Source organism: Centroberyx affinis, unplaced genomic scaffold (assembly GCF_046629955.1).
Source record: "Centroberyx affinis isolate AG114_WGS23_722 - 3 ecotype Tasmania unplaced genomic scaffold, CSIRO-AGI_Caff_v1 ptg002636l_1, whole genome shotgun sequence".
Lineage (NCBI taxonomy): Eukaryota > Metazoa > Chordata > Actinopteri > Beryciformes > Berycidae > Centroberyx > Centroberyx affinis.
This window is the reverse complement of record NW_027280829.1, coordinates 162501-172961: the sequence shown is the minus strand read 5'-3', so window position 1 is coordinate 172961 and position 10461 is coordinate 162501. Positions and strand designations below refer to the sequence as shown.

The 10461-nt window shown below is 48.0% G+C and overlaps 2 protein-coding genes across 2 annotated transcripts in view; one reads left to right on the top strand and one right to left on the bottom strand.

Annotated features, from left to right (window-relative positions):
• Positions 1-45: 45 nt before the first annotated feature.
• Positions 46-1247, top strand: pdcd2l (programmed cell death 2-like). Its single transcript, XM_071534943.1, has one exon. The coding sequence runs from the start codon at positions 121-123 to the stop codon at positions 1240-1242; it is 1122 nt and encodes a 373-aa protein (XP_071391044.1). The 5' UTR covers positions 46-120; the 3' UTR covers positions 1243-1247.
• A 1229-nt stretch (positions 1248-2476) lies between these two features.
• LOC139657190 (nuclear factor of activated T-cells, cytoplasmic 3-like) overlaps positions 2477-10461 on the bottom strand; it is a 19093-nt gene continuing 11108 nt past the window's right edge. The window contains 6 exon segments of the mRNA XM_071534948.1: positions 2477-2598; positions 6129-7359; positions 7506-7561; positions 7815-7955; positions 8085-8257; positions 10223-10422. Coding sequence (XP_071391049.1) covers positions 2477-2598; positions 6129-7359; positions 7506-7561; positions 7815-7955; positions 8085-8257; positions 10223-10422 — 1923 coding nt within the window.

Here is a 10461-nt window from a genome sequence, read left to right as displayed (position 1 = left end):
GTTTTTACAGCCGTTTATTTTGTTTACAGCTGAAGTTTCCATCCTCCGTGCGGTCATGTGACGGTGACGCACCGCAGCCACTGGAGGTCACTTCCGGCCGGTGTTGTCAACATGTGAAAGATGGCCGCACGCGCCCAGGAGCCGACTCTGATCGGTTTATGTGACGGAGAGATCGATAAGAAATATCAGTCGTCGTATCTGACCAACAAGGTCGGCGGTGTGCCGGACCTGCTGCCGGTCCTGACCTGGCAGCCTCCCCGCTGCGGCGCGTGCGGCTCCGCTCTGGCCCAGGTGGTGCAGGTGTACTGCCCGCTGCAGGACTCCCCGTACCACCGCAACCTGCACCTGCTCGCGTGCCGCAGCGCGGCCTGCGGCGGGAGGGCGGAGAGCTGGAGGGTGTTCCGCTCCCAGGGGCTGGAGGCCGAGCCGACGGCACCCAGCAGGCCGGCCGAGGAGCCTCCTCTGCCCGCTACAGACTGGTGCGATGGAGCTGATGACTGGGGCATGGAGGGGGAGGAGGAGGAGGAGGAGGAGGGTGAAGGTGAAGGAGGAAGAGGAGGAGGAGGAGGAGGAGGAGGTTTGAAGACTGAGATCCAGGCCGAGGAGGAGGCAGAGCGGCCCGCGGACGGGCAGGAGGAAGTCTGCTCCAGGCTGCAGGATCTCCGGCTGGGAGGAACCGAGCAGGACGCTCCCGTGTTCCGCCCGTTCTTCATCAGCGTGGTGGAGGAGTCGGACCTGGGTGGGGGCGCCGGCGGGCTGGAGCTGGAGCACGCGCAGCAGCTGCTGAGGGAGTACGAGAGGAGGGAGGGGGTGGCGGTGGGACAGCTGGAGGCCGGGGGGGAGGAGGGCGGCGGCGGGGAGGAGAGGTACGAGAAGAGCCGGGCCCGGCACGGAGACCTGGTGTTCTCCCGGTTCATGAAGAGGATCTCGGTGTGTCCGGAGCAGATCCTGCGCTACCGCTGGGCCGGCGCGCCGCTCTTCGTGTCCGAGCCGCCGTCCAACATGGCCCAGATGGTTCCGGTCTGCGGCCGCTGCGGAGCCTCCAGGGGCTTCGAGCTGCAGCTGATGCCCGCTCTGGTCAGCCTGCTGCGGGGCAGAGGGAGCAGCGCGGAGCCGGAGCTGGAGTTCGGGACGGTGCTGGTCTACACCTGCAGGAGGAGCTGCTGGCCGGCCGGGACCCGCTCTCCTCTGGAGGAGTTCACCTTCCTGCAGTCCGACCCGGACCAGCTGCTGTTCAAGTGACTCAACAGACTCTGACTGTTCATCCATCAGAGCAGGAGAGACTTCTGATACAGAGGAGAAGGAAAACTGTTCTCTTGTGTTGGAGGTTCAGTCAGGAGAAACCCAGCTGTCCAGCTGTAAAGCCCATTGTATCTCTGTTTTCGATAAGTGCTTTATAAATAAACTTTATTATTATGATTATAGAGATCGTTGGTTGTCTGGGTCCATCCTGCTCCCAGGTGAATCCTCACAGTTCATCACATCAGGTTTAAAAAACTGTCTTGATTTTTAAAGATCTTTAGTTTTAAGGACATTCTCAGTCTCTCTATTCTGTTCCAGCAGCTAATGTTACCCTGACCTTTGACCTCCTTACTGCTGTAATGAGGTGATGAGTGTAATGTTGGTGATCTGGGACTTGAAGCTGATTTTACTGCTGACTTCATTGGAAGTCTGTCTGGATAAAAAACATTTGATGCCTTAACATGATTCTTCTGTTGGTCGATCAGGAGAATAAAGGATTTTAATATTTTAACAGCCTGCAGCTCGGCAACACTGAACATCTTCTGGAGTTTTTTTAATCCGGTCTCTTCTCCTGTTCTAAGGCACCTGCATTATATTCTAAATAGACGTATCTTCTATAAAGAGTTCCAGTGTATTTTCAGTTCATTACAGGACACATTTTCTTTGGATTTATTTTATTTAAACTTCAACCTCATGATATGTTTTGACAGTTCACACCAACACAGCAGTGCTGCTCAGGCAGAGAAATGGAAACTGTACAGAGAATAAAACCAAGCTAGAAAATGTAAATGATGAGCTGAAGCACTTTGTTTTGACTGGAGCAGATCCAGAGTATCAAAAATAGATTCTTAGTCAGCCAATAAATAACAGCAACATTTCCTCATGTCTGGGCGGCTTCAGCCTCTAACGACTTTACAGACCGGTTTGGACGGATTGTGTTAAATTCACTCAGAGCTCGAGTCGAGCCTCCGGGTCTTTACACAGCGATGTGGTTTTAGTTCCTGAGACAGTTCATGAAGTCAGAAGGTCTTTGGTTTGTCAGTGAGGTTCGAGTCGACCGGAACTCCTGAGCTGAATAAAGAACATGAAGAATGGGACTTGAAGCCCGTCAGGCTGCCGGTTCGGTTCGAGGCACTTGGAGATCGCCTTGCAAAAGCGATTGCAGGTAAATTTTTCCAGCAGAAGAAGAAGAAGCAGAAGCACGGCGGGCGGCTTCCTGCAGGAGGCGGAGGATCTACTGCAGGCCGCCGCAGAACGGCGAGGCGTCACCGGACTTCTGCTCCCAGTCCAGCTGGAACTGGTCGAACCGGTCGGACTGGCTCACACCGCCGATGTCTCTGTCGATGATCTCATTCACTGCAACGAGACACAGAATACAGATCAGACCAGCACAGCTACAATTTAAACCATTACTTCATTACTGTACTTAAGTAAGATTTTTGCTAATGCATTAATGCATTGCAACAGAAGCAGATCAGAAAACAAGGAGGCTTCGTACTAAAATATGAGCAGATATACTTATCAAACAGAGGGAATTAGAAATAAAGGCCTGTCTCTAATATAAGCCTGCTTCCAATAAAGGCCTGGGACCCTCTGAGCTGAGGGAAATAAAGGCCCGGGACAATATTAGAGGAAATACGGTAACAAACTGTTCAGACAACTTTTTTTTCCCAAATTCTGGAGCTCAAATGAATGAAGCACTGGGACTGAGCTGCCAGAGCCTGAACACAGAAAACTAAAAGTGGTTTACAGTCTGAGACAAACTGCAGTTCCCCTCACAGCCAGGAGAGGCAGCAGTCAGCCACAGACCACAGACTGAACCTCTTCCTCCTGTAACCTCCATCAGTCTGATCCTGCATGTGGTCTGTTATGAATTTTCCTCATAAAGCCTGAAGTCTGACACACAGCAGCCAGACTGAGTCCAGCTGGGTTTTGCTTTAAGTGAGTGAGACTGAAGATGTTCCGCTTTGCCTCCGATACCCGACTCAGCCCGAGGAGACAGATGTGCTGTACAGGCTGGGCAGTAATCGGAGGGGAGAAATTATTGTGACTATTATTACTGGTAGTTATAGTTCTAATGGGCAGTAGTAGTGTGAACTAATTTGGAATCGGTCTGGATGTTTGTTGGACTGGATCAGAGCAACAAGCGGCTCCATCTGTGTTCAGTCTATTCATAACTCTGCTGTGAAACCTGAGACTGCTGCAGGAAACCCAGAGCGCCGGCTGCACCTCTGCACCTCCGCCGTCTGATAACTAGTGCAGAGCCCGCCGCTCGCCTGTTTATTCAAAGTTTATTAATATTGAACGTGTCGTGTGTCCGATCTGACACGGCACGTCCTCCGGTCCCCAGCAACACAGTGTGAAGTAGATCAGATGAACGTTCCCCAGATATGAGAAGGACACAGACACAGAGATTCCTTGCTTTATAGTTAGATGATACTAAATTAATAAAGTCATACAACTCAACTAATAATGAATATTAAAACTAAAAACTAATTTAAAACTTAAAACTTACTAATGATAAACAATAATAAACTAAAACTAAAATAACACCAGTGAGTTCACTAGCTGTAGCAGTAGTAGAAGTAGTACTAGTAGTAGTAGTAGTAGCAGTGGTAGTAGCAGTGGTAGTAGTAGTAGCAGCACTAATAGTTATAGTAGTAATATTTGCAGCAGTAGTAGTAATGGTAGTAGCAGTAGTATTATTAATAGTAACATTAATAGTGTTATTATTAGAGTCAGTGATTTCACAGCAGCTGAGGTGTTTGTCTGGTTTAGCTGTAAACCAGTGAAAATCTTTAACAGTGTGTCTTATTTCTTCAAAGAGCATCACGTGACATCACGTGACATCATCATCAGTGTGTGAGTCTGCTGGATGTTCAGCAGGTCGAACCCTCAGCAGCTGAGGGTCAGAGTGAGGCAGCTGCTGCCCCCCCGCTATAATTAAGCCACATCAGAGAGACACAGGGGATTCACACACACACACACACACACACACACACACACACACACACACACACACACACACACCATATAAATAACCAAGATCACAGAGTGTTAGTGTGTACACACATGCACATACACACACAAGGCGAGGCCAGCAGCCATGCAGACAGAGACTGTGTGTGTGTGTGTGTGTGTGTGTGTGTGTGTGTGTGTATGTGTGTGTGTGTGTGTGTGTGTGTGTGTGTGTGGTGACAGGACACTGGTCCACCACTGTCTGGACAAACAGAGGTGACAGACTGAAACTGTGCTCAGATCAGATCAGAGCAGAGCTCCTGACCTCTAACAAGACCAGAGAAGAAGAGGAGCTTCAGCAGGAAGCCAGTTCTGTAAAGTCAGTCCTGCATCACATCATGCAGTCATGAAGAATTCAAAGTTTCCACAGCTGGTGAGACAGTGGGAACACTGAGAATATCCTGAGATCCAGATTACAACCAGGACAGGAACCTGAGATCCAGATTACAACCAGGACAGGATCCTCCTCTCCTGTCCCGCAGACAGACTGGAGAGTCACAGCACTAACTGAGCGGAGTCTCTGTCTCTGTTTTAGCAGCTAGAACAAATAACAGCTGGAGACCTGGGGCCGTATCCACAAAGCTTCCTCGTACTAAGAGTTGGTCCTAGCGGTGAAATTCTGAGAAAACTCTGAGAGAGATTACGTTTTCTAAGAATTTCCCCTTAAAAGTAAGACTAAATCCTAATAAAGATAAAAGCTATTCACAAAGCATCTTAGCCCTTAAGAGAGCTCCTAAGGTGGAAAACTGTTCAGAGCAGAGAGGAGGACTGAGGAGCTGAGGAGTTTCTTAAGGAGAGGAGGAACTGGCTGAAAGACGCAGAAAAGACGCATTAATGCTATTATTATTATTATCATTATTATTATTATTAAAGTTATCACCATGTTAAGATATTTAGCAACAGGCAAACTGTGCAGCAGTGATGATTTGGGTTTATGTAACCACACAGTAGAATAATCACACAAACAGTCTCAGCTCCTTCAGACTCAGATAGTGAAGCGGTCTGTCTGAGTCTCTGTCCGGTCGCTCTGCAGCAGAACAGCAGCTGTGGACACAGAGAGTTTTCTCTGTCTGATCGCTGATGGACACACGTCCACATCATCTGCAATATACTCTTGTTCAAAAATCCTATTCATATAAGCTTGCCAATATAGTCTATAAATTATACTAATACTAAAGTCTTGAGCCATTTTCACCAAATCTTAACATCAAATTAGTAAAGTATAATAACATTACTGCATTCACCCAAATAAAGGCAGAATGTGCCAACCTGAGGAGCGTACAAGTATTAAAAAGTACGGTTCGTATGTTTTTCAAAGATTTTGTCCAATGAGCTCTATTTTTATTTTATTTTTGATGATCACTAAGATAAAAGTTATTGTCCATTCCTGCTCAGAGTCGCTCTGAGAACTTTCCTAAATCACTCCTGAGCTGGGACTCAGGAGTGACTAAGGAATTTCAGGCTGAGAGAAGACTCTCTGAGAGGATTCAGAATGTTTGTGGATACTACTACTACTACTACTACTGCTACTACTACTGCTACTACTACTACTGCTACTACTACTGCTACTACTACTACTGCTACTACTACTACTACTACTACTACTACTGCTGCTACTGCTACTGCTACTACTACTGCTACTACTACTACTACTACTACTGCTGCTGCTACTACTACTACTACTACTACTACTACTACTACTGCTACGACTACTACTACTACTACTACTGCTACTACTACTGCTACTACTACTACTGCTACTACTACTACTACTACTACTACAGCTACTACTACTGCTACTTCATGAGAAACACTAAAAAATCGTAAATATATATTTTTTTAAATTTAAATTTCTAAAAACTTCTTACGGTCATCCAGGGTGATCTCTTGAAGGCTCGGCTCCTCCTCCTCCTCCTGCTTGATGCTCAGAGCCTCCCCAGCCTGCTGCTGGGGGTCAGAGGTCAGGAAGGCTCTGCTGGAGCCCAAGGAGGAGATCTGTTCCCCGCCAGGTCCACCACAGGAGATCTGCACCCTTCCAGGTCCACCAGAGATCTGCTCCCTCCCAGGTCCACCAGAGATCTTCTCCCTCCCAGGCCCACCAGAGATCTGCTCCCTCCCAGGCCCACCAGAGGAGATCTGCTCCCTCCCAGGTCCACCACAGGAGGTCTGAGGAGGCATGGAGGAGGTCCGAGGAGGAATTGAGGAGGTCTGATGTGTGATTGTGGAGGTGTGAGGAGGGAATGAGGAGATCTGAGGAGCCATTGAGGTCTGAGGAGGCATCGAGAAGGTCTGAGGAGGGACCAAGGAGGTCTGAGGAGGCATCGAGAAGGTCTGAGGAGGGACCAAGGAGGTCTGAGGAGGCATCGAGGAAGTCTGATGTGGGATTGTGGAGGTCTGAGAAGCCATCAAGGAGGTCTGAGGAGCCATCGAGGAGGTCTGAGGAGCCATCGAGGAGGTCTGAGGAGCCATCAACGAGGTCTGAGGAGCCATCGAGGAGGTCTGAGGAGCCATCGAGGAGGTCTGAGGAGCCATCAACGAGGTCTGAGGAGGAATTGAGGAGGACTGATGTGGGAGTGTGGAGGCGTGAGGAAAGATTAAGGAGGTCTGAAGGGGGATCGGGGAGGTTCTTGGAGAGACTGAGGAGATCTGAGGAGGTGATGAAAACAGCTCAGGCTCCTGAGAGTCCAGCTGGAAGATCAGCCTGTGTTGTTCTGGTTGGCGGTTCGAGTCCAGCAGGGAGGAGTGGAGGCTGGGAGAGGGGAGCTGCTGCTGGAGGAGGAGAGGGAGGTTCTGGGAGGGAGGACCACAATGCACCGGGAGTCCGTAGGGATCGTAATAAGCCGTGTCCGGACAGAGGGCTCGCTGGCTGGAGGCTGGGCAGAAGACAGATGCATTATGGGGGATGTAGTCCGGTTCCCAGTGCTCCTGCTTGACCAGCGGCGCTCCGGCGGCGGGGGGGAGGAGTCTGGGTCCGGTCAGGAAGGTGAAGCTGTGGCTCAGACTTCTTCTTCTCTTCCCGTTTGAAATGTAGAACTGGACCTGGACCGGACAGGTCGTCTTCTTATTGTAATACGGAGGAATCTCCACCACAACGCTGGACTGCAGGAACAAAACACAGAGAAGATTTCTATGGTGCAGCTCAACAACATGTGAACAGGTTTTCTGTGCATTCACTTCCTCTATTGAGAGAATGATGAGGGTGAGGAGCTACAGTGATGCACATGATCCATAATCCAGATACTTACTCCGCTGCTTTTCTCTGGCACAATTTTAACATCGACTTCCCACTGTGATCTTCCATCTGAGGAGACATCAGTCACACAAAACATGTCGGTGAAGATATTCTTTATGAACTGCTTCCAAAACATAAGTGAGGCAGGTGTTCAGGCAGGATGAGACTGGGTTTCCTCTCCCCTACAGAGGCTCTGCAGCCTGATCCTGTCACTATTCTGCAACCCAGTTCCCCCACAGGGATAGTTCATGTTTCATCTTATCCAATCTAATCTCATGTAAACGTATGTAATGTGATCTAAACTAATTTAAAGTAATCTTACCGGGCCCTTTCTCCATGAAGATGACCCTGGACTGTGTGGAGATGTTGGATCCGGTGATGGTCATCTCCTCTCCTCCGGACACGCAGCAGCCGGCCGGGCTGAAGCTCTCCACCTGGGGAAGCTCCTGGGCCGAGCGCTGGGCTGCAACAGAGAGGAAGCTTTACTCCTCGGGTCGTTCAGGATCACATCGTTACAGAGAAACCAGTGACTCTGGGTCAGAGTCAGACAGAGGACTGTACAGGTGAAGTACGGAAGCATCAGGTGACTCACAGCACTCGACGGGAACAGAAGCGGCCTGCAGACACAGCAGCCGGCCGCCCGGCTGCGGCACGCCGACCCGGAACACCACCCGCACCCGGGTGTTCTTACGCCCGATGTCCGTCTCGCCCTTCTTCAGCTCGATGTCGGCGTTCCGCAGCTTCAGGATGCCGGCACAGTCGATACTGAGAGAGAGATGGAGAGGAAGACAATTAACTACTACTACTACTACTACTACTACTGTTACTACTACTACTACTACTACTGTTACTACTACTACTACTACTACTACTTAGGGTTGGTCCGATGGACGATGCCATCGTCCATCGCCGATGGCCGACAGTCATCGACCCCTGAGCCTCTACATCGCAACATCGTGATTTAAAGCCCCAGATAGAGAGGCTGTTTATTCTAATTATTATAATAGCTCCTTGCACCTGATTTACTAAAGGAAAAACAGCTTATTTAATCACACTATTTGCCGCCCAGTGAAAGCATGTTTTAATTTAGGCCAGACATAAAATGTATTTTTAAGTTTACCTGGTTTTCGCCTGCCTTAGTAAATCAGGGGGTGAGTCTTTATTTGTAGCCTCAAAACTGAGGATTCAAACTCACCTACAGAGTGAACTCCGGCCACTCTGATCCGTCAAAAAACAGACAGAAATACTAACGGATAGATTTCTGTCCGTTGGGTTGTTTTGGAACATAAACGCTATTTAAAAAAAAACGCCTCTGATTTGCGGTGATGAATCCGTTAAGAAAAAATTAAACTGGGTTGCACTGCCCGGCGTTGCCCGGACAACAGACAGCTCTCATTGAAAATGAATTGAAATGAACAGAGAGGACAGACACAAGGACTACTCTCCCGTTCTCTCTGGGAACAGAAATTTCAAAAAGGTAGGAGTCGGACTGCACCTACCAAACATGAAGCAAAGTGCTGCAGTTATGCCGTTACAGCACTATGACTAGTATTTAAAATATTTTTTCATAATCAGATGATCTGCTTAATGAGGTTGCTTAAGCATAGGCTATAGGGAGGAAAAGTAGGCTATAGGGAAGAAATAGTAATTAATATCCAACATAGGCTACATACATGCAAAAAGTATAAAAGAAAGTATATATCCGTTTCATTACGGACATATGGAAGATCTTTTGTTGTTCGTCTATAAAATCCCCCCCCCCCGTACAACGATGTCATCGTCATATGCCAATTTGGCAGACATCGCCCAACCCTACTACTACTGCTACTGTTACTACTACTACTGTTAGTACAACTACTGTTAGTACTACTACTGTTAGTACTACTACTACTACTGCTACTACTGCTACTGCTACTACCACTACTGTTACTACTACTACTGTTAGTACTACTACTACTACTGCTACTACCACTACTGCTGCTACTACTACTACTACTACTACTACTGTTAGTACTACTACTACTGTTACTACTACTGCTACTACTATTACTACTACTACTACTACTGTTAGTACAACTACTACTGTTACTACTACTACTACTACAACTGTTACTACTACCACTACCACCACCACTACTACTACTACTGCTACTACTACTACTGTTAGTACTACTACTACTACTGTTACTACTACTACTACTACTGTTAGTACTACTACTACCACTACTACTACTACTGTTACTACTACTACTGCTACTACTACTTCTGTTACTACTATTACTACTACTACTACTGTTACTAGTACTACTGTTACTACTACTACTACTACTACTGTTACTACTACTACTACTGTTAGTACTACTATTACTGTTACTACTACTACTGCTAATACCACTACTACTGTTACTACTACTACTACTGCTACTACTACTTCTGTTACTACTATTACTACTACTACTACTACTACTACTATTACTGATACTACTGTTACTACTACAACTAATAATATATTCATGCACATTTGAATCAGTTCAGGTTCAGGTCTTCCCATAGACAACTAGTGTAGTATTGATCTATTCTACAATAAATATGTAATCAATAATACTGCATCACATCATATGAGAGGTGAAGAATGCTGACTGGACCAGATCCAGTCTTAATAAAAGCACAGTATCAGTCCCAGATCAGTCCTGACACTGAAGCCTGGAGCGGTAGTGAAGCGTGTGTCACCTGGCGGCCATGTTGTTTTCCGGGAGCAGAGGGATCTCCAGGACCTTGGTGTTTCCCAGAAGCCTCTCCTGGCAGGCGGTGCTCACCGTCTTGCCCGTCACCCGGTGGACCTGGTAGAAGGGGTGAGGCCGGATGTAGCGGTCGTCCGCCGTGCCGATGAACACCAGCAGGCTGACCGGCTGCTCGCTGTACCCCTGCAGCTGCAGACAGGAGACACGGGACGATCAGACAGGAGACAC

What these genes read in the sequence shown, in the direction of transcription:
- pdcd2l (XM_071534943.1), top strand. Translation starts at nt 121, where the DNA reads ATGGCCGCACGCGCCCAGGAGCCGACTCTGATCGGTTTATGTGACGGA.